General features: G+C 45.0%; 3 protein-coding genes across 5 annotated transcripts; 1 reads left to right on the top strand and 2 right to left on the bottom strand.

Annotated features, from left to right (window-relative positions):
• Positions 1-57: 57 nt before the first annotated feature.
• LOC122623497 (transmembrane emp24 domain-containing protein 2) lies at positions 58-1,416 on the bottom strand. The gene is made up of 3 exons (XM_043802692.1): positions 1,180-1,416; positions 774-1,108; positions 58-357 (listed from the first exon to the last, which is right to left on the bottom strand). Exons 1-3 carry the CDS (start codon positions 1,319-1,321, stop codon positions 208-210), a joined length of 627 nt encoding a protein of 208 aa, XP_043658627.1. The 5' UTR covers positions 1,322-1,416; the 3' UTR covers positions 58-207.
• Positions 1,417-1,726: 310 nt separating this feature from the next.
• On the top strand, positions 1,727-6,802 carry LOC122623267 (AP-3 complex subunit beta-2). The gene is made up of 4 exons (XM_043802313.1): positions 1,727-2,676; positions 2,736-3,564; positions 3,624-4,832; positions 4,885-6,802. The coding sequence occupies exons 1-4, from the start codon at positions 2,035-2,037 to the stop codon at positions 5,670-5,672; spliced, it is 3,468 nt and encodes a 1,155-aa protein (XP_043658248.1). The 5' UTR covers positions 1,727-2,034; the 3' UTR covers positions 5,673-6,802.
• A 110-nt stretch (positions 6,803-6,912) lies between these two features.
• LOC122623268 (uncharacterized protein CG3556) lies at positions 6,913-12,073 on the bottom strand. Of its 3 annotated transcripts, none has more exons than XM_043802315.1 (6): positions 11,786-12,073; positions 9,603-10,984; positions 9,205-9,400; positions 9,066-9,143; positions 8,914-8,996; positions 6,913-8,735 (listed from the first exon to the last, which is right to left on the bottom strand). In XM_043802315.1, the coding sequence occupies exons 2-6, from the start codon at positions 10,969-10,971 to the stop codon at positions 8,674-8,676; spliced, it is 1,788 nt and encodes a 595-aa protein (XP_043658250.1). In that variant the 5' UTR covers positions 10,972-10,984; positions 11,786-12,073; the 3' UTR covers positions 6,913-8,673. The 3 variants fall into 3 exon arrangements, with proteins under 3 accessions (XP_043658250.1, XP_043658249.1, XP_043658251.1); XM_043802314.1 differs by having other exon boundaries at positions 11,718-12,073; XM_043802316.1 differs by having other exon boundaries at positions 11,939-12,025.
• Between the last annotated feature and the right edge of the window lie 11,454 nt (positions 12,074-23,527).

Below are 23,527 nucleotides of genomic sequence, written 5' to 3' on the forward strand. Positions count from 1 at the left end.
AATCTCTGTTTATAATTTTCGAAACAGAATCATGATAGACATACTTTCAAGCACTAGTTACTTTTTACAAGGTATTTTATTTTAATTACAAAAGGTTGTTAATCATTTAAATTAAATCTGAGACTGCAACGCATTGCGCACACATTTCCCCCAGAGTTTTGTGTGTCGCCTTCCTTTGCTACTTCCATCCTGGTTTTCCGGTCGGGATTACACCACGCGCTTGACCTCAAAGAAGCGCTTCAGGTAGTACACCTGGCCCACTGTCATCAGCACCAGCACCAGGGCTTCGAAGGTGGACCACAGCACCACCCGCGAGTTGGTGTTCTCGTTCACCGAGCGATGGATCTTGTCGCGCACCTAAGGGAGTGAATAAATTGAGTTATTAGTTGTGGATGGCAAAAGTCCCTTAGCAGTTAATAAATACTAATAATGCCTCGAAATTTTCTTAGCTTTATCCAGAGGGGATAGTAATCTTTTTTGCTTTATATGCACATATGTATGTACGTATCCACTAGGTATTGTTTATGTGGCAGCTAGAACAAGTCACCAATTTCGCTCTCAAATCTTACGACGTGGATCTGTACAAGCAATGCTGGAGGCTTCCACGCTATGTGGCAGTGGTTGACTCGATTGCCCCTGTATTCCATTTACCCCCAATGCTGCTCTATGCTTTTGGCTACATTTAAGACGGCTCAGCCTTTCAGTAAAAGGCTCCTTATCCCCGTATCCTGAATATGTGGCAACTGGCGGCGCCACTTCCCCTCTTCACTCACATGCATGTACTCCTGTTCGTGCTTGACACTAGTCAGCGTGCCGGAGAGCTCCCGGATCATGTCCTCCAGCTTGGTGTGGCCCACCTCCTCCTCGCCGGGTGCTCCGGGTGCACGTTGCGGTGCCTCTCCCACGTCGATGGAGAACATGACCAGTTTGGGGGTCATGCTGCTGCGCTCGTTGTTGAAGCACACGGTGTAGGTTCCCTTGGCGGGGGCCACAAAGGTGTACTTGCCGGAGGACTCCTTTTCGCTCTCGTGCATCACATGGTTCTCCGGGCCGCTGATCTTGATGTCCACGTCTAGGAAGCCACCGTCAATCACTTCGAAGGTGACGCCTGCAAAGCCACCACAATTTTATCAGTTTAAAGCCTTTGTCAAAGACTGCAAATCCATATCTCTCACGTACCAAACTTCGTGCCGCCTTCGACGTTCTCGAAGAAGCACTCCTCATTGTGGGCGTCCACGCTGACGATGAAGGCGTAGCTGGAGCGGCACAGGATCAGCAGACTGCCCACAAGGAGCAGTACCTTGGCGAGCGTCGATTCCATCGTTTTTCTGGGTACTTTTGGCCTGGTTTTAATCGCTATTAAACGTACTGCAGCCACGTAGTTGTAGTCGATTCGATAGACTCCGATAGCTTTGGACAAATAGAGCAACAGCAGAGGAACAGCAGTTTCCGATAGTTTCGAATAACGATAGCCACCGATAGGTGCGTAAATATACAGACTAACGATACGAAATGTTTATATCGTTTTAAAATTACACAAAATGCAAAAATTTAAAAGCAAAGTCATTTTCGCGGTTATTTCGTTTAAAGTATTGGCTTTCGTAACCGATACATTACTTTATTTACGTGCGAACTTATCTGTAAAACTCTTGGTACCTTCCATCACTGTTAAAGTGTTCTAGTATTTTCGTGCTTTGCGCTATCGGTATTTAGTGATCGTCTTGCAGCGACTATCGATAGTTGCCCACCATTAGAAAACAGAAAGCTAAAAAAATGCAAAAATTGGCCTGAATTTTGGCATAAATAATAGTATCCCTTGCAAAATTCGCAAGCTGCGTGGCAGGACGAGCTGCTGACCACCAGTTCGTCTTGAGGATCCGACATCCAGAACGAAGGTTTCACAGTGGACGCTTTTGCAAAAACATAAAGGGAAAACTGCCAACTCCCACACAATAAAAAAAAAGAAGAAAAAATCATCAGAACGGAAAGTAAAAGGTCAAGTGGTCATCCGAGTCTAGGGAAATCTTTGCAAGAATGCAGCAGAACTCGGCCAGCAATCCCTTCGCCATGTCCACATATGTGGAGCGGCCCCAAATGGGATTGGACGTCGAATTCGGAGCGGATCCTGCCAGCGGAGCAGCTTTCTTCCAATCCGACGGACGCAAGCATGATGATCTCAAGCAAATGCTGGACAGCAACAAGGATGGCCTCAAGCTGGAGGCCATGAAGCGCATCATTGGGATGATTGCCCGCGGACGGGATGCCAGTGATCTGTTCCCGGCTGTCGTCAAGAATGTGGTGTCCAAGAACATCGAGGTCAAGAAGTTGGTCTACGTCTATTTGGTTAGATACGCCGAGGAGCAGCAGGACTTGGCCCTGCTATCCATTTCCACGTTTCAGAGGGCCCTCAAGGACCCCAATCAACTTATTCGCGCCTCCGCTCTGCGAGTGTTATCCTCCATAAGGGTGAGCATGATTGTGCCCATCGTAATGCTGGCCATCCGGGATAGTGCCGCGGACTTGAGTCCGTATGTGCGGAAAACAGCGGCCCATGCAATCCCCAAGTTGTATTCCCTGGATCCGGATCAAAAGGATGAACTGGTCATGGTCATTGAGAAGCTTTTATCGGATCGCACTACTCTAGTGGTGGGATCGGCGGTGATGGCCTTTGACGAGGTGGGTCTCCAGCTAAAATAAACCATTTCCCTCTGTATACCAAGGGTCTTTATTCGTAGGTTTGTCCGGAACGTGTAGACTTGATTCACAAGAACTACCGCAAGCTGTGCAATTTCCTCCTGGATGTGGACGAATGGGGTCAGGTGATCATCATTAATATGTTGACCCGCTACGCGCGAACTCAGTTCGTTGATCCCAATGCGGATGAGGAGGATCTGGTCAACGATGGCCTGGGCGAAACGCCTGTTAATGAACGCTTCTACGACGAATCCTCGCAGTCGTCTTCCCACAGCGATGATGGCAGTAGCGATGACGAAAAAAACAAGCCACGCACCAACAATAATAACAATGGCGGCGGAAATGGCAGTAGGACACCCAGTTCCCCGAGCAACAGCTACCACATCGATGTGGACCATCGCCTGCTGTTGAGGCAAACGAAACCACTGCTTCAATCGCGAAATGCCTCCGTGGTGATGGCAGTGGCGCAGCTCTATCATCATGTGGCTCCCAAGAATGAAGTGCAACTGATTGCCAAGGCACTAATACGATTGCTTCGATCGCATAAAGAAGTTCAGAGCGTGGTCCTCAATTGCATTGCCTCGATGTCCACCAAGCGAAAGGCGATCTTTGAGCCGCATCTCAAGTCGTTCTTTGTGCGCACCAGCGATCCCACGCACATAAAGCTCCTCAAGCTGGATATTCTCACCAATCTGGCCTCGGCGGGCAGTATTTCGCTAATCCTGCGCGAATTTCAAACCTACATCTCCAGCAGCGATCGTTCATTTGTGGCTGCCACGATTCAGGCCATTGGACGATGTGCATCTAGCATTAAGGAGGTTACCGAGACCTGTTTGAGTGGTCTCGTGCATCTGCTGTCCAACCATGACGGTGCGTTTAGCTTTTATTTAGCAGTTTGTATTTCAATTTTTAATATTTATTCCGTTTAGAGCACGTGGTGGCCGAGAGCGTGGTGGTGATCAAGCGTCTCCTGCAAACGAAAGCCGCCGAGCACTTTGAGATTATCACCCAGATGGCCAAACTGATCGACTATATCAATGTGCCGGCAGCTAGGGCAGCCATCATCTGGCTTATAGGCGAATACAACGAGAAGGTGCCGCTGATTGCCCCGGATGTGCTGCGCAAGATGGCCAAGTCGTTTGTCGATGAGCAGGATGTGGTGAAGCTGCAGGTCCTCAACCTAGGCGTCAAGCTCTATCTGACCAATCCGGAGCAGACGTCGTTGCTGTGTCAGTACGTCTTTACGCTGGCCCGCTATGATCCCAACTACGATGTCCGTGATCGCGCCCGTTTTCTGCGCCAAATCATCTTTCCGGCAAGCGGAACGAGCTCGGTGCTCAGTCAGCATGCCCGCCAAGTTTTCCTCGCCAGCAAACCGGCTCCGGTGCCGGAGAGTAAATACCGGGATGGCAACACCTTCCAATTAGGATCGTTGTCTCACTACCTAAACATGCCAGCGGCTGGCTACAAGGAACTGCCCGCCTTTCCGGTGATACCACCGGACTCATCGGTACGCAATATAGCTGGATTTATGCAGGACAAGCTGCCGGGCGAGGATTCGCCTTCAGGACATTCCAAGGATACATCTGGCCGGGAAGGCGGTAAGGAAAAGGGTGCTGGTGGCGAGAAGGGCTTCCTCTCTGAGTCGGACGACAAGTCTTCCGCGTACTCGGAATCAGGGAGCAGCAGTGGCAGTGGCACCAGCGACAGTGAATCTGATAGCGATGGCAGCGGGAGCAGTGATGACGAAGAGGAGCAAAAGCAGCAGCACCCAAAGGTTTCCTCGGTGAAGGAGCGGCTTGTCGATGCTGGAAGCAATGAGCTAGCCACTACTTCTTCGCCGGTCAAAGCAACTACAAACAATAATAACAATGCGGCAGGCTCTTCAGGAACCTCGGACAGCGAGGATTCATCGGCGTACAGCGGCAGTAGTAGTAGTGATGACAGCGCTTCCGGTAGCGAAATTGAAGTGAAAAAGAACGAAACGGAAACGAAGCCGGAGAAGTTGAAAGAGGAGCAGGCAAAACAGCCGGAGCAAACACCCTCCAAGAGCAATCTGGATCTGCTTCTCGATCTGGATGACATTCCGCCCATTGGTCCTGTGATGACGCCCTCACTGGGAGGATTCCTGACGCCCGGTAATCAGTTGCATCCCCAAATAAAGCTCTTTCTATAATAATTTTTCAATAGGCACTCCAATGATGGCTGGACAGGCGGCGCCACTGCAGCCGCAGCACGCTCGCAATCGGGTGGAGTTGGTGGGTCCCTCGCACATCGAGTTCAAGCACAAGGAGCTGCTTAACAAGGTCAGTGGCCATGGGCTGCATTTGGCCTACCGATTCACACGCTCCCCGCATCTCTACTCCTCGAGCATGTGCTCCATTGAGCTGCAGTTCCAGAATCGTGGCGAGAAAGAGATTACGGCCATTCGCCTGGGCCAAACAACTCTGCCGGCGGGCATGCAATTGAATGAGTTTGCGTCTATTGCTGTTCTCCAGCCTCAACAAACAGCCAGTGCGGTGCTGGGCGTGGATTTCAATGATTCGACGCATGCTGTTGACCTGGAGCTTCTCTCAAGTGCGGGCAGTTCACGACTGCAATTGAAGCCGCCGGTGGGCGAGCTGGTGAGATCCGTCCAGATCGGCGAGAGCTGTCATCGCGAGGAGCGGGCCAAGCTCCGTGGTATGAACGAGCACCAGTGCGAGTTGCGTGGTCTGAGGCAGGATCTAATCGATGTGGCCGCGTTGCGGCAAAAGGTTTTCGAGTCAATCAACGTGGCGCATACGCACAGCTCTTCCAGCGGCCAGCTACACTGTTTCGCCGGTCAAACCCTGACCTCCAAAAGCCTCGTGCTCCTCACTCTCCATTGGAAAACGGAGGATGCCCTCACACTGCTGGTAAACTGCGAGAAAATGGTCATTGGATCCATGGTGCTCAACGAACTGCGCAATGCTCTGCAGCTCAGTTTTGCCATGTAAGCGATGGGACACGAGAGTGAGCGAGACAGCGATTCCACAGCGAACAAAATTGAGGAGGGTAATCCCCCTGGAGCAGGCCTTCTCAACTGAGAACAAGGCAAAGCCGCCTCACTACGTAAACATAGCATTCATATTTAGCTATATACTTGTAAAAGGGCGGGGAGAACGTAATCTTTGAAAAGTTAACATTAGTTGAGATTACAGGTTTTAAATTCCACTTTCGAGAGATTAATTGTGCAGTGTAACGGATGAAACTTTAGTGTTCAAGTGGTATTGAAATCCGAACCTAATTTAAATTAATTTGGGATTGCAATTCCAGCCGTATTAAACCATATTCTTTAAATTGTTAAAAACTTCAAATGAATGAAAAGTGATGCAAACCATTATGTATATGCTACGAAACTATATTTATTGTTATACACTTTCGCAAATGAAACTTTTTGAAATGGGAAATACACAACTTCCTATATATTTTTATCCGCTTATACTGAGATATTTTGCATAAATGAGTCACCATTTCCTTTTACGAATGGATGAACACAGCATGAGATTAGTGTAGCTTTCATATCCAAATCGAAAATCATTCAAGGATTACAATGCGCCCCGCCCTAATATAAATGAATCATGATCCTAACGCTTTTAATATTCCTATATACAAACTGCAACCACAAATTCCGGATGAAGAAATGAGGTGTTATAATTGATTGAACTCGAATCGTTGCCGATCCAAATCCTATCCTCCAATCCATCCTACTTAGCTAGGTGTGTGTGTAATGTGTGTATGAGTAATCGAAACGTATTTGTAAAGTGTTTGATGTTGTAAATCTGTTGCCTTCGTGCTCTATGCGGCCTTCTTCAAATCGTAGCAAAGACAAACGAATATCGAATCTATATATTATATATTATATTCATACAATAAACAGCGCAAATTCTGGCAAAGTAAAGTGAACAAATGAAACGTATTATGATAAAAAGCCAAACTGTTAATCTGCCTGAAACAAATAAGCTGAATCTCCGCATTGAAAAGCTGAAATAAAAGCTTACTTTTAAATTGTGAACGCCTTACCTGTTTTGGATAATCCAATTAAGTGGTTTAACTTTAATGTCCAGTAAAAATGCTTTTTCCACAAGTTTTCATTTATTTTGATGTTTATTCACGCTTGTTCTTGTTACTTTCTCCACTCACCAAACAGAATATAAGAAGTCAGCATTGGTAACTTTAAAAATGCAAAAGAACTTTTTCACAACTAATCGAATTTTAAAAAGTTGAATTTCTTAAAACTCGTATAGACTTCTGCACATATGTATATATATATCCTGCTTCTGTCGCTTGAAAGTCGGGGATACTTCAAAATAACTCCGTGGGAAATCATAGAAGGGGACATACTGACATACATAACACATTCCTCAAATCCTACGCTGCTTTCTCCAAATCCATCTGTGTTCTAGGTGTGTTGGTATCGGTGTCGGTGTATTTGTAGCTGTATTTTTTTGTGTTCTAATTTGGGTTCTGCACAATTAAAAAGCTCAATTTCATGCTTATCAATATAAACGAGTTAGTTAGATCGCTAGGTTAGTAATGTTTAGTTTAGTTTTGGATTCGCTGCTGCACTTAAAGATCTCAAGTAGTAGTTTTAGTAGTTGTAGTTTTCGGTTAGGCTAGGCTTTTAAGATCAACGGCTTGAAAGTTCCGAGTGATAAGTGAAGAAATATGGGTTTTTTGGGGATGCTATATAATGATTAGGGGATAGATAGCATGTACGAATAGTATGTATGTATGTATTAATGTAATTTTGGGTAATATGGCATGGGTATATGTATGTAATAATGGGAAGTGAGTAGTTCTTGACAGGCATATAGTAGAGCGTTTGTATATAGTGTCCTGGGGTAGTATCGTTCTCTTCTCATTTTCGCTATTCTGTATACACGTTATATAATATGCCACGGCCTTCGTTCGCTTAACTTCATATAAAACTAGTTTTTTTCCATTTTTTTTTTCTTTGGTTTTGGTTTTTTCTTTTAAATGTATATGCAAGATGTATATATCGATTTATGCAGTATGTGTGTATGTCTAAGGATGATTTTCAATCACTTATTGTTACGTACGGTGTTTGGTATAACATGCTTCGCTTGGACTAGCTCGATGGCCTCCTTCTCCACCTCTCTCCCGTTTTGTCTACCTTCAGATTCATCAGATCCGGATCCTTCAAATCTCTCCTTCCCTACTCTCTAACTTCAATAACATATAAAGCATTGGTTTGGTTTTTTTTTTTGGTTTCTTCTTTGGGTGTCTTAAATGGGCAACGAAATAGTTATCGCTTATCGCACAAACGATTTTTCCGATTATGCCTCGATTACCGAGACTATATAATCGATAAGCATCGATAGCTGCGAAGCGAAGCATTGAGAGGGCCTAAAACGGACGGATTGCTACCGTTAGTCAACGGCTAACCGTTCGATGCCTGTTGTTAGTGCATTTAAGTCGTTAAGTTTTTGTTTTTATCACTCTCTCATCCTTTTTGTTTGTTATCGTTTTTGAATTATCGTTATCGTTATGCATAAGTATTAGCCTGAGGTGCTCCGAATCGAGATCAGTTGTGAGGTCTAGAGCAATTAACTATTACGGTGTTATATCCTAGTTATCCGTTAGAAATCTGGGCTTCCACAGTTTACCTCCTTTCACCGATCTTTCACTCTTTCTTGTGATTTTCTGTGTATTGTTTTGGGTGTTTTTTTTCTTCCTTTTTTTTGTTTGGTTTTTTTTCTTTTTGATTACGCCATTATTATGCAGTTATATATGCACTTACGCAGGAATAGCTGTACTGTGAAGCATACAGCTATTCCTGTGCGAGTGTAAGTGCCTTTTTGCTTGTTGCGTGTGTGTTGTGTGTGTGTGAGACGTGACTATGGCCATATATATAATAAATATAGTCCAATAGCACCGGGTGTTTATCGACTTTGCTTAGTGGGTTAAACTGCAGCTCCGTCTAAGGCCGCGTGCTTAGAGCTTCTTGTACCAGTAAAGATAGTGCTCCCCATCCTCGACCATTAGCTCGTCCACACCTGCAATAGTTCGCATAGAAATTAACGCCAGTTCGGGGAAGCACCTTTTATACAGTGAAACCTCTCCGACTCTATGCAAGAATATCCAATTAACACGAGTTTTGAAAAGCTCTATGGCATAGATATTCATTTAAGTCCGAGATTTTCCACTATAATCTCACATCGAAATTAAACTTACCAACAGGCGCAATAAGCTGATTCCCGGGCGTATTATTGGGATCGGGCAACTCTGGCAATCGATAAAGCAGCCAGTAGTGATACCTAAATAATCAGTTTGTAAGCACGGCATTAACGTTTAAATGCTATAGAATGGATTTGGGCAAGACTCACCCTCGAGGCTCCTCCTTTTTGCCATACAGGGTGTGCACATAGTGACCGTTGGGCCATTCACGCGCCTCGAAAATAAATCTAGAAGATGGTAGTAATAGAGAATAGTAATGCAGTAATATTGATTGATTTGCTGATGTACCTGGGATCCATTTCGGCCGCTTGGGTCATGGCCTTAAAGAAGCTGGTGTTCTTGGGGGAGACGAGTGACAGGGAGAAGGCCTCGGTCACATTGGATCCCACCCAGAGTGTGTACGTGTAGGAGATGTTCTTGGCATCCGACTCTTCTGCAGAGGAACTAAGTCCGAATGGCACCGCCAACTTGGGCTCGCCGTTCTCTGTGCGGGAAAATAGATAGTCCAGTGGAAGGTAATCTTATACTTGTAGTAGATTAATTGAAATGGTGACCCAAATTTCTACTTCTGTCACACATTACTAGACTTCTCATTCTCAGAGCAACTATGTTACAACGATTGCCTTACCAATTGGTTACTTTTTGAATACCTATTGATATTTGGGGAACCCAGAGACCGTACTCACCCGTAGGATCACTACTCTCGCGTATCACATGGTCGCACTGCAGTGCCCTCACTGCGCCCAATCCCTTCCAGCCCAAGGCGAGTATGATGTCCGCGGTGAGGCCCACACCGATGTCGGGTTCCTGGCCATCCTGCAGCGGTTCCTCGCTCCATCCACCATCCGCCCGCTGGCGACTCAGGATGTAGCGCGAGGCGGCTGTGCGGTTCCAGTGTCCAGCCGGATCGTACTCCAAATCCTGTAGGGCCTGCATGGCGAGAGCTGTACTCCTTAGCGATCCGAAACTGCCGCGCTGATCCTGCAGACTGGCCAGTCCACGCGCCGGTCGTCGGACAAAGTGTTGCAGATGCCGATGGCGATGATCGGTGACGATGCATCGCAAGGCAAGGATCACCATGGCAATGGCATCAACGCTCTGGTCCGTCACTCCACTGGCAATGTCCAGAAGCCGCCGGATCTGGCGTTTCCTTACATGGGCCGCCGAACTGCAGGCCGACAGAGTGGTCAGTGCGAACTCAATATCCTGGGCCGGCTCGTGATGCTGCAGTGTGGCCACCAGGTCGTGGCCATGGAAGTGCTTCGGGTCCTTGCACAGGGAACCCAAGGCCAAAACGTATCTGGCCAGCTTGTCGAGATCCAGGGGCTTTGGGAGTGTATGATGGCGATCCAGCATGGCCAGTATCTCGATCTCCATTTCCTTCACGGATAGCGTATCCTCCAGCTCTTGGATGACCTGAACATGGCCATCTACGTTATCGTTGGGATCTCGGCCGCCGGAAAGTTCCTTGGCCAGGATAACTACATGGGTATCGTTGCCCCAGCCGTAGTCCGAAGCCCTCTTCTCCTTCAGCCAATCCAAAGCTCGCAAGATCGCCTCCTGTTCCCCCTTGGTGGGCGGTGCCTGACCAATTGTCTGATGCTCGGGGGGTGTACCACTGCCATTCAGGGCGGTGGGAGTGGCCAGGATGAGCGACTCCTGCTGATCTATACCAGAAATGGCCGCTGTCGTTGTACTCAAAGAGGAAACTGAACTGGAGTTGCTGTTGGCATTGCTAATGTTGCTGTTGCTGCTGGGCAAACCGCCGATGTTTCTGCTGTGACTGCTCGTGTTGCTGTTGGTATTGCCAGTTTGCTCATCGCTGGCTTCGTTGTTTGTATTCAGATTGCTGCTGCTGACTGTTTGATTCTCTAATTCGGTGGAAATGGGCGCCACCACCGAGGAGGTCGTGCTAAAGCTCACGGAAATTGGCGAGGAGGAAGGTAACGCCGCCAGAGTCACATTCTCCGCCAAGGAAATCACTGTTGCCGAGCCACTTGCAAAGAAGAAAAGGACAAGGAACAACAGCCACGGCGGCGACGACAGCGACAACATCCTGGAGAGAATTCTAAAAGTAAAGATAACGATGAAGCTTTAAAACTGAGTTCTTATGCTTTCCAAGGGAAGTTTAATCACAAAAAAAAAACCAATCCGTAAAGGACAAAGAAGTAATTATGCTGATACTTCTATAATTAAGGGTTCAGTTTTTAAATTTAGATCTGAAACAATAGTTGCTTCTATCGAAATAATCGACTTAGCGTGCCCAAGGTATCGGTTTCGGAAATTCAATTATAGTTTGATGTCAGAATAGATGTTGTTATTAAGCAAAGAGGGGGAGGGCAAATTAAGGATGGGTAACGAAGGATGAGCACAAAGCGGAGACGCAGGACTCGAGGCGTTGCCTTGAACTGAATTTCGCAGGACACACGTCATGCGACTTATCGATAATTGGCAAACCTAGCGATCGATATCGCCCAACGTCTATTTAAAACAAAAAAAACAAGAAATAAACGAAAAAAAAGAGCACTTAGTCATCACATCAAATAAGTGCAACAGCAACAACTTGGCAAGTTAGACAAAGGTCTTTCGTGTCCTGCGTATGCGCTTGTGTTTGTGCGTGCGTGCTTGTGTGTGTTTGTGTGCGTTTCTGTGTGCTTGTGGGGGATGGAAAGTGGGCGATGAGTGGGTGGCTTGGGCGAAAGGGGGCGTGGTGTGCGGCAGCTGCGAACGTTCAATTGCCTTTGACAATAAAGAGTTCATTGCGACAACAACAACAGCACAACACACTCCAAAAAGCTTACATAATAATACAATAACAACAAAGGCCGAGCCGCCAAGGATAAAAGGCAAATGAAGTCCCGTTATCAACCTATATGCAATCTATATACACGTATACAAATGTATATAAACTTCTATGTAATTCGTAATCCGACTTCTCGCCTTTGTTCGATTTTGACACACTTTAAAGTCTAGGATTTGTATCCTTTTTCGCCCGCTTTTCTTTTACTTCGAGAAAATGTACTTATTATTTTCTTCTATTTGCTTTCGGTGTTAAAGTTCGCGTTTTTTGCGGGCGGGGCGAGGGAGGTCTCGATATTCGCGTTTTTCGCCAGCGTTTCCTGCGATTTTTTGATTTTCAATGTTCTCAGACCGTTCCTTGCAGGGCTGCCAGGTTTTCTAAAGCTTGAATTCTCTAAAAAAGGACAAAAGCTTACAACTAATTGTTTGAAATGTGCGATAAGAAATCGATTAGCGATAGTCCAAGCGTTACAACACTGGGTGGCGGTCTAAAACAAATTGGTTTTGCAACTTGGCTGAGGCTCAGCTTGTGCTATGCTCCGTCAGATGGCGCTGTTAGCGGTTATGTGGGATAAGACAGGGTCGTTGTTCAAGTAATCGTTTGAATTTTGGCGGACACTGCTATGAAAATATTCGAAAAAAGTAATTATACATAATTATATTGAATTATTGGTGGGTAATTATGATTTGTTTTTTTATATAATAAACTGTACCAACATAAGTTATGTTTTGCGATTTTGAATAAGTCTTGTTTGTTTTTAAACGTAATGCAACTAGTGAAGATATTTTTTTCCCCTTTTTGATTTCGCGACTTCGGGACGAAAGTGACACTCCGTCCATCAGCGCTTTAGTCATTCAGTCAGTTGGATGGACTAGCTGGATATGTAATTCGATATACTTTGTGCCGGCCGCAAAAGCCGACAATCAAAATGCCGCCGACCGCCAACAGGCGACGCCAAATGGACGCCGCTGCCCCGCATCCTGAATCTTGGTTCCTGATTTCACATTCCCGATCCCGGTCCAGATTCAAATGCAGATTCTGATTCAGTGGATGAAGATTGCCTATCGTTTTCGCCCGAGCAATTAAAAGAACAAGCATCCGTATCGGTTACCTCTGTTGAGCGGAATGAAATCTATATGGGGAATCCGCTCCAGAGCGATTCAAACAATGAAAGGAAGTCTGCGAGCGAGCCCTGTGAGTCCTGCGATTCGCGATTCCCCTCGTCCCATTGTGCAGTTATGACAGGCGTCCCCCTTTGCCGGCATTTTGAGCCTCAAGAGTCCTGCCGAATCACACACACGCCCAAGAGGAAATGTTCGAACTTTGAAGTGAGCTAATTTTGTACAGCTCCGGATGAGTCACTTTCAAAGGAGCCAAAGGATATTACAGCTCAGCTACAGGAAGTACTCAATATTAAAAGAGGTATCAGGCGCAAAAAAATGGTGGGGTAACGAATGTAATCATTACATACGAGTATAGTTAAAAGCAGCTTTTTAAACAGCGACAATATTTATTAAAGTTATATTCTGAACTATGTGTAAATAGTTTACAATTTTTACTTAAATTTTTCGCCAGGTGTACCGGCATTGTCGGTCACTTCAAAGCGTCGGTCCCTGAGCTTTTGTCAAACTTCTCGGACGGCTCTCGAAACCTCATACCCATAAATGAAAAGGAAGCGGGATCCTCTGGGTCGGCGACTTTCTGAATGTGCGACAGCTGGCGCAACACCTTGATTTTGGACTGCATATTAGCCCACGCACAATTTGACAGATCTGAGATCTGAGGGTTTTTGAAAGTAATCCCCGAACAACTCTTTCGTATCTTGGCATTCGTAAATCGATCTATCTAAAAGCGGCGATCGCAGCTACTTAACTTTTCGGCTTAGGTTCCTAGATCTCTACTTAGTAAATGAGGAGAAACGAATCCCCTTTACTTTTCTTTGAGCCAGGACAATTGTCTGTTTCCGCCGACTCAAAAGAGAGGATGCACCTTCGACTCGGTTCGCTTTATCAAAGTCTTCAGATCTTGATCTCCAACGAAAAAGGAAATATATGTGTAGTTCGAGGTCCAGGATGAAGAGGAGGAAGATCGGAGATCCCTGCGCAATATTTGGCAACCCAATTACTTTGTTTGCTTAGCCGACAAAATGTTTATTCAAGTCCCGAGTTGAGATTTCTCTGGGCAACACAATAGAGCCATACAGCCTTGAGCTATTATCCCAACGGATCGCTAACGAAATTCACGTTTTGCGCAATCGAAACAATTGTTTTTCAGGGGGCGAGCTGGAAACTCTCAGTTTAGACAGACAGATGAGCGCCGATAAAAAAAAAACACACGAGATGGGTAACCGACAACAAAAATAAAGGAAAATAAAAATCCTCGGAGTGCAACGAACTGCGTCCGGATTTTGTTAAATTCGCTCGATTCGCTTCATTTGAATGGATTGCACCCTGCGCAGTCTTTTGTGTTTTGTATTTTGTATTTGGTATTTCGTAGTTTGTATTCCATGTACCACGAACATATCAGCAATTTGGGTTAATTCCCGCTCGAGGGAGCCAGGATATACAACAAAAAATAAAAACCGTGTCAAAAGTGAAGGTAGCACGGGGAAATTTAAATTAACATAACGTTTTCCATGAGGGATGCCATATTGAGGTGGTTGCTTATTAGCGTATTACATTTAAAGGGTAACGAAAAAGAAAATGTATTAATTACACAACTAATTTAGCTCTCTATAACTCCCATTTTAGTCTATATATAATCGTATACGATTTCATCAAAACGAACCACGTTAACATTTATGAATGCCTAAAATATTTCATTTGTCATTCCCTTTTGTCAAAAACTTGCAATTTTCGCAATCCTCCGGCTGGATATTACTTACTTCAATGAAGTCGAGGGTGAAATGCATTCAAATCCATCTAATTAAGACGGTAAATGCTCTTATTTGGCTGACCGACGAATTGTGGTATGTGCTTTCAATTGTTCGCACTCCATGTGAATTTCCCCAGAGAATTCGAAAGCAGCGCAGCGCTTTTCCCCCGGGAAATGCGCGTCACCATGGTGAACTTTTCCAATCCGGGGACCCTTTTCAATCTCAATCTCCATCTCCATCTTCTCCATATTTCTTCTTCTTTTTCACCTGACTGGCGACGACGTGTATGGAAAATCTCATTAAACGAAATCCGATGACCCACCAATATAGACCGCCGCATCAACTTTATTTACGTGCCGTGCAGTTCAAAGGGAAACCCCCCCCCCACAAAAAAAAAAACGAAAAGAAAACCCTGAAAAAGTCATGCCATTTTCTTTGCTCTTTGTATATCTTGGGATCTGTTCTTTTTTTTCGCTTTCGTCCGATATTCCACCGTTTTTATTCGGGTGGGTGGAGCTGGTTTTCCGGGGAAAGCCAGGAGGCCTTTTGGGTTGTCATAGCAACGCAGCTAACGCGTCACTTTACGTGTCGAATTCGGGTGTTGGCAGCCATATTTGCTCTTATAGCGCTTTACTTTGCCTCGCTTTTTCGAAACGGAAACCTCCCTTGTATATACGCCTATATACGTGTGTGTGTATAGGTTTATATAGCAACCCTCTGCACACATAGGGCTGTAAACGCTGTACGTATATACACGCCCTGTGTCTGGGGTGGCTAAGGACCACCCCTTCCCAGTCTGCCTCCCGCCTCCCGTTTCCATCCCAGATTCAGATCCCTTTGCCATTCCGCTTGTGCAATCCGCGCCCCGCTCCATGGGGCCAAATTTTTTTCGGCCATGGCCATGGAGGCCGCCAGGAAGTTCGACACCTTTGAAAATCTAGTGTGAATTTGGCTGGGATTATTTTCAGATCTTAAAAAGTCAGGCCAACACAACTTATTCACGTTTTAAAAACCAATGGATGCCTTCTAAAGAAACTCTTCGGGAGTTTTTAACTATTACATTTTTAGTTTACTAATAGATTATATTCAAATTGAAGTTTCCACATTTTTCTGTCTGTGCATTTTGAGCCCCGACGGTAAGTCGCTCTTTTTTCGTTGTCCTGTCATCTGGCGTCCTTCCACATCGCCCGGCTCCCCCTCCCCGCCACCCTCCGCCGACGCTGGGATCTTTCAGGTGTTGTTGTGCTCACCTGTCTGCTCCCCTAGTGAAATATATATATTTTTTTTTTTGGAATTTTCTGTATTCTTTTTTGGGGGCCTAGCACATAGCATGGGCCTTATGTACGCCAGCTGTATCTTGTGGTGTTGGTGGCAATGGATGCCTGGCTGGCTGGATGTCCTTGCAGTCCAGCTTGTCCTCTCAGATGGCAGTTGTCCTCCCCAGCGACAGGTAGTAAATCGCCCACCAGCCCAGCCACCCACATATTGTGCTTTCTATCTATTTTTGTTTGCCTTTACCTTTGCCTGCTCCATTTTTTGTTTGCTCGCCGCTTTTTTTTGTTTGCTATTTCGGTTGAAGATAGCATTTTTTTAATATACCTAACAACAGGAGAAGTTACGATTAAGCAGGACCTTCGGTTTTGAAGGGAAAACTTTAAAGAATGAGTCTTTTATTCCTCGAATTTTTTAAAGAGATTTTATACATATTTCATACTTTACCTACAGATTTTGATTCTATCCTCTATAACAATTGAACTCACTTTATCAATACTTGTTGCTCAAAACCATAATTTTTGGCTATCTACTTACTGTTCAGTAATTTCCAGTTAAATTTTTGTCATTTCTTTCGACGCTTTTCAATTGCTTTTTGTTGTAGATTTGTAATTGCAATTTTCTCGTGTTTCTCAACCTCTTTGCCTCCTAGTCCCTTGGCAAAAACCCCTTTTGGGCATTAAACAGTTTCTGTTAAGGACGCCATCAAGCGCCAATTTCCACAGCTTGTCAACCGCAAGGCCAAATGTGGCCAAATCCGCCCACTACTCACCACCCACCGACCACCGCCCACCGCAATGCTAATCAGCATTGCATTTGACTTTTCCGCTTCGTTGATATGGTTTTAATAAAGTGCAAAATGTCATTCGGGCACGGGGCTGGGCAAAAAACGAAAGAAAAAAGAATGTCGAGATGATAAGGTGCAGCAAGTAGAAATCTTTTGTTTTGGCTGCCACTCGAGCAAATGAGACCGCCGAGGTCGAGGGTTGCCAAAGGGGATACGGGGGGCCTACAAACACCCATTCCATCCAATTCCACCCAACAAACATCAATGGCACTCACACATTTCTAGGGTTTGAACCGCACTCTCAGTCTTTCTACAGCGTCCTCAATTTCTTGCCCTTCTATTCCGAGTCGCAGTACAGATCGATTTTTACCTTACAAAAACACAATTTTTTTCAACAAATTTAGCTTGAATTGGAAATATAATTTCGATGAAGACTTTATTAAATAGATATACAGAAATGATATTAAAGTAATATCTTACTTAATGAATTATCAGTTACCTTATTAAGTATATTTCGTGATGTGCAGATTCAAATATGATTTGATGCATTTAATTTCCGAGGGTATTGGAAAGCGTACTGTGATAAGCGTAAGTGATAGTATACCATATATCTTGTCTCTCCTTCAGCGTTTCCCTTCTTTTCTGTGTGCAGGCAACCGCATTTCGTCATATTGGCACATGTTCTTTGAATGGATAACCCCTAGCACCGCCCCCTTGCTTTCAGCCCCTCTAACCCCCTCCCATTTTCACCCACTTACACATGTGGGTGGTCGGTCCTCTTGTTGCTGTAATTATGTGGCTTGACTGCAAAGTGCGGAAAGAAGCAGCAGAAGCCGTTGAATCACCAGCCAAAGCTGAAGAATATGTGCAAAAACAGATAACGAAAAAAGTGACTATGTGGGCAGGCCACGCCCCCCAGGAGCATACTACACCGCCCACACCCCGCCCCTTCATAGACGTACATCAACTTGACAGTTATTAAGCTAACGACGTTGAAAGGCTTTTTGTCACAGAGCATCCACATGCAGAAGGATGTCACCAAAACATGGTCGAGTTAGTCGTTCGTTTGGTGATGATGCTGCACTCGAAAAAAAATTTTAGCACCAGTTTAATATCACAAGGAATGTAGTCTCAAGTTTTAAGTTTTCCCCTTTTTAAAAGCTTGAATTTGATACGATTGCAATAGTTTTAAGTAAAATGCATCAAGAAACAGGGTTCTTGTAAATAAACAAGATATAAATCAAATTAAATTTGGTATCCAAACACTTTCTTCTCCAGTTTTAATAAGTCATATTGTCTGACCCCTTCCTCTGCAAATACTGCCCTTTACGTTGCTTACAAATAAATAAAAAGAAATGAGAAAAAAAGATGAAAATAATAATAACCGCCATCGGCACTCGAGTCGTGCAAATCCAAACGGAAATATGCGCAAATTAAGCCGTTTGTTATTTACGGAAATTATAAAACGCGTCAAGTGCGCCAAAGCTGAAGCCGAGCCAAGTCAACTCCACCTGAATACCTGCATCTGGTGCTCGTACCCCTAAATAATGCCGCAAAAAACCCCCTACAAACCCCACCACGCTCCACAATTTGACTCATTACAAATCTGAGGCAGCCAGCAACCCTTCGAAGCTGGCTAAAAAGGCAAATGGCGGTTCCAGCAGCAGCAGCAACAACAACGACAACAACAACTAATGATGACGACAACAAATAAATAAAACAGCCGACAACCCACGCCCCCATTTGGCCCCCTTTATTCCAACCCCGCCCCACAAGAAATCGCAACTGGTGGCCCAGTCAATGCAAGAAAATGTCATGAATACGATTTGTTGACAGAGGTGAGCAGGGGTGGCTAAGGGGGGGTCTAAGTAGGGTACAAAAGGGGGTAAAATGTGGCTTATTGAGGGGCGGGAAAGGGGTGAAGGGGGTGGTGTATGGAGATGGGGCTTTAAAAGGGGCCTGCGAATGGGGAATGGGGCAGAAGAGGACCACTTGAATGCATGTGAATGACTGCCTGGTTCGAAAACGAGGCCTGTAGAGAGTGACTCCTGGCTAAGATGGCTGCCATTCCAAGGGGTGGGTGTTAGGAAGGGGAGGGGAGGGGGTAGGTTGGTGGGGCAGCACTCAACGCTCGTCACTACGCCACTCGTACTTGAGCGGCAATGCAGCGCCATGCAATTTTTACAAGCTTCAATACCTAGACGAGGCCATCAGAGCATCCCATCATACAAACAACCAAACAACCAAACATCCCCCACAATCCCATCAACGGGATACACAGTGTTCTCATCTGATAGCTTGTGAAATAATATAAAAATGTTAGCACTTAATATTACATGTTAAAAAGTAAAAAAAGCAAAGCTTCTCCAGAGCATTTTTTCGATGAGAATCAATGCTGAAATCTATGTATTATCAATTTGTTTTACAAAGCTATTCGCTGGCGTTTTTATTAATGAAAGCAACGACTTTTAATTTGGCATATAATGGCATATTAATCGATGAAAGCTTACCTCTCCATTCCACTGTGCATTTCAAGACCCCCTTTTATGGAACCCCTTGGCAGACCCCTTGGCAGTCCCTTCTTGACTTGTGTTTGACTTGCATTTAGCGCAGACGACGAGCAGCAGAGTGCCCCCATTGCCACCGCCACCGCCCCCACCCCCACCCATGATTCCGATTCGGATTCCAACAGCCCGGCATTTCATCATATTTGCAGATTGGCTGGGTGATATCTACTCCACCCAGTTTTCTCCTGCTCCAGCCCTCTGCGCCTCCTGGAGGTCCTGTATCTTTGGCAGTGCATGCAAATGCCATGTTGATTTGATTTTGCCAATAAAGTAAGCTGTCACAGTCAGCACTTTTGCAGGCCCGCAGCCCATGGTGAATCTGAAGCTAAAGCTGAAGCTGAAGCTGATGCTGATGCCGATGCTGAAGCCAACTGGCATTAGCTTTTGTTGTCCCGGGTCCAGCCAGCCCTGGATCAAGACCAGGTCTCATGGTCCGGGACTTGGCTTATTGTTGACTTTAGGCTCGTACTCGTCGGACTGTCGATTCTCTCCCGGTTTAGGCCAACAACTGCGGCTGATTATGGCGCAATTTTCTAAGTGCTGCGGCGCAAAAATCTCCAACGGCAAAGGATGAGTGGGTGAAGGAGGGTCCGGATAAGGACATCCTGCTCAATAGCCAAACAGCAACATTCTGTGGACAGACACTGCAAAAAACGCACAGAGTGAACTTTTTCACTGATGAGTGAACTCTTTTTCCGCATAACATTAAATTTCCAGTTGATGCTTAGTTATATGCATAATGAAGTGCTTTAATTGTCACAATGGGAGTTCAAAATGTAGTAGTTTAAATATTTTCCACAGTGTGCTCTTGTTTCTGCTGCTGTTCCTGCTATTTGAGCGTCACTAATTGGGCGCTGGCTAAAGTTGCAAATAGTTTGTCCCCGTCTCGATTGAGGTCCTTGCTCCTGGACCAGCCACGCCCCTGTTGGGCCACTCCCCTTTTGGCCCCACAAACGGACAATGGGCAGCTCATTAGAGGCAAACTGGAGACATTCGAGACGTTCGGCAGTGGTTTTCCGTTTTCATTCGGCAAACAAGCCCGGAGATTTGGATGCAGTTGGATAAGGGCATCGAATTTGGGGGCGTGGAAGGCGGAAAGGATGCAGAAATCCTGCGATGACCGGATGTAAAACGTAATCCAGCTCGAGCACCAATTATATCGCAGATATCGATCCAATTCAGACATATTTCACATCCATTTCCCATTGATTACTTCTAACTTACTCTAAGCCATGCCGAATTGTGCTACTAATTCTAATGCTACATTCGCTAAATAGTAAGAACAGAAACTAATAATAACTGCAAAATATTCACAGAAAGTCCAATTAAATCTCTGATAAACGCATGGCGTGGTGATTATGACATGTGTAAAGAATCCTTTGCCACTTTTTTAACTCCCACTTGGGGGCACAAAACCGACCCAAACCCAAGGACATCGCATCCTGTTAGAAAGCCAGTTGGAGTTGGCAGCGAGTTCAGCCAGGAAGTGGCATCAAATATTGATGGCGCCTCTTTTAAAATTTGTCTTAAGCACCGGAAATACAAATGCTCCGCCGTAGTTTCGCCCTTTCCGTCGAAATGTTGGTCCGCTTCCTGTCCGGCGGAATAAGCATTCAATATGCATGAGCCGAGAGTGCGGACTGTACGGAACAGGTACAGTCACCACTCGACTTGTTAGCTGCTGTTGCCGTTGGCCCACCCTCTTTCTCTTTTTGGAAATTACCCAACTGTCACTTGCATGCTTCTCTGTTCTCAGTTTAACTTCAGTTCCGCCATCCGCAATCCGCCATCCGCAATCCCAAATTCGAAATTTACTCAAACCCGACAAACCCATACCCATCCCTTCCCACAAAATCCCACTTTCAAGCTCAAAGTATATCCCAATTTTCGAGCCCAAATCAGCTCTTTGTGTGAATGTAAATGAAACGTCTCATTTCCGTTATGGCCAACCCACCCATTGAGCCACCCAACCACCCAAACACCCAAACACCCAACCACCCAGTCCACGTCCTTGGAACCACCCTCTTTTTGCTGTTGTGCAAACAACCACCGCCAACAACACCAGCGGGAAAAAGGGAAAACAAACAAAACTCATCAAGTTTCCGACTTTGTGATACCCGGTACTTGACTTTTATTTAATATAACCAAGTGATACAATGCCAAAAGGGTTTATTTCAAGTGGCAAATTTGGACTTATTATACGAAATTATAGATTGCATTTGTATCGAAAATGCCAGGAATGTATTGCTTGTGCTTAAATTGGGATACATATACGTTTATTAATGAGGAAAATCTTAACAAATCTTATTAGGTAGGCCATCTATTATGAGTCACTAAGGGTGTACTATTTTTCCTGAATGGTATAGAACGGAATTTATATGCCCTTGATTCGGCCCATTGATGGGTGCCACAGGCAGTTCTTGGCCCTGTCCACATCCGCATCCGCATTCGCATCCTCATCCGTGTCCGTGTTTGCGTTCGTGTCAACCATTCGTCAGGCGCTTTGGAGTCCTTCAGTGGTTGTTGTCCCAACATCTTATTGTTCATCCCATACATAGTATCTGCGAGGATATGTATGTACGAGTGTGTATGTATGTATATACATGCCTACGAAACACATTCAGTTGCTCGTCGAGGCGGAGTTGTTCATCATCATCAACATTTTCATCACCGCCTCCGGATGTGAGTTATTAAATTGAAGAATTTGCACCCCGCATTCCTATTGTGCGAGACGAGGGTGTCTCCGGCCCCCGAAACCCCCCGGAATCCCCTCGAACCCCACGGAACCATCAGAGTCCCCGTTTCCCGGACCACTTTGTGTGGGCTGAGTGGTGCTTGCGTCAATCTGCGTGAATTTTTGCTCTCTAATTAGAACGCCTCTCCAACAAATATACACATAAATACGTCAGGGGACACACACTTTGCTACAGACTTGCAGACATAGAGATATGTACATACATACATATATACGAATATGTATTATATAGAGTGGGTATCGGGGTGAGTGTCATGGCAATATGGTGGCAAGAGGGTTTGTCAGATGTCCATGGAAATGGTAATCAACTTGGCTCTTTTTCAGGGCAGCAAATTCTCAGGATTGCAGCACCACTTCGCTGGAACCCTATTGGAATGGGATGAAATGGCATTTAGCTGATGATTTGACCAGCGGGCTAGATAGTAGAGATTTTTACGATCTACTTCTGGAGAAGAATTCTCATTTAACTCACTGTCAATTTAACTCTGTCAATTTAAGCTCGAAAATTAAAATTAGATTATGGTTACCAAATATAATATTTTAACATTTATGAAGAGGAAATTTATTATAGCTATTAGATGGTTGGACCCAATGCGTAATTATATCGCTATGGTACCGCTGGGCACCCCATTTTTTGCCTCATTTGGCAACCATTTTGCAATGTTTTTTTTGTTTTTTGTTTTATGCTTGCCTCCTTCTGGAGCTCCACTCAGTTTCAAAATGGCGGCATTACAACAAAACAATCTTTTCAGCAAACACCAAACAAAGGGACCCCAATCTCCGTCACCCCCTCATTTCGTCACCCTCTTTTTTTCCACCAACGAAGCTTTGACAAATGCCTCCTTCTCCCCCAAAAAAAAAGAGAAAGAAAAGCAAAAATATTAAAAAAGAAAAGAAAAGAAAGAAATGGGGGAAAAAACGCTTTGCTGGTGATTTTTCGTAACTCCCATTTCTACGATTCTTTTATCTTGGGCCCCCAGCAAGAGAAAGAGAAAGGCACACTGGGGAAATGCGAGAGGGAGAGAGGGAGAGAGCAACTAGCAGTTAATTAAAATCGCTCGTTTGGAGCAGCCAAAGAAGAAGAAATGCTGAAATATCCTTGAGAAATGACAAAAACCTTTTTGCAGCTGCATGCCACTTCTTTTGTACATATCTAGTATCCATATGTTTTTGATGGTTGCAAATTGGGGGCGTTGGGGTTGCAACATCACAAGACCGGGATAGCAGACGTGCTCAAGCGGCAAAAAATGAAGATGCGTTTGGTGCCATTTCTTCTACCAGTGAACATAACGATCCCGCTGGTACGCTTTCTTACCCTCAGTTTAACTCTATTTCATGTTAAGTTTTAAATATACTTTAGTAATGAGTTATAAATCTGTAGATATTGTGCCAAAGTTACAAGTGAAATAGTCCTTTCCCGCCGTTTATTGCTCGTGTTTTTTCACCTGTACTGCCGAATTCAGCTGGAGAGTAGTTTTATAGCCACTTGGCCACTTACTTATTTGCTTTGAGTTGCTCTGAAGTACACAAAGAGCCATATTATCCACTTCCTTCA

This window comes from Drosophila teissieri, chromosome X (genome assembly GCF_016746235.2).
Source record: "Drosophila teissieri strain GT53w chromosome X, Prin_Dtei_1.1, whole genome shotgun sequence".
Lineage (NCBI taxonomy): Eukaryota > Metazoa > Arthropoda > Insecta > Diptera > Drosophilidae > Drosophila > Drosophila teissieri.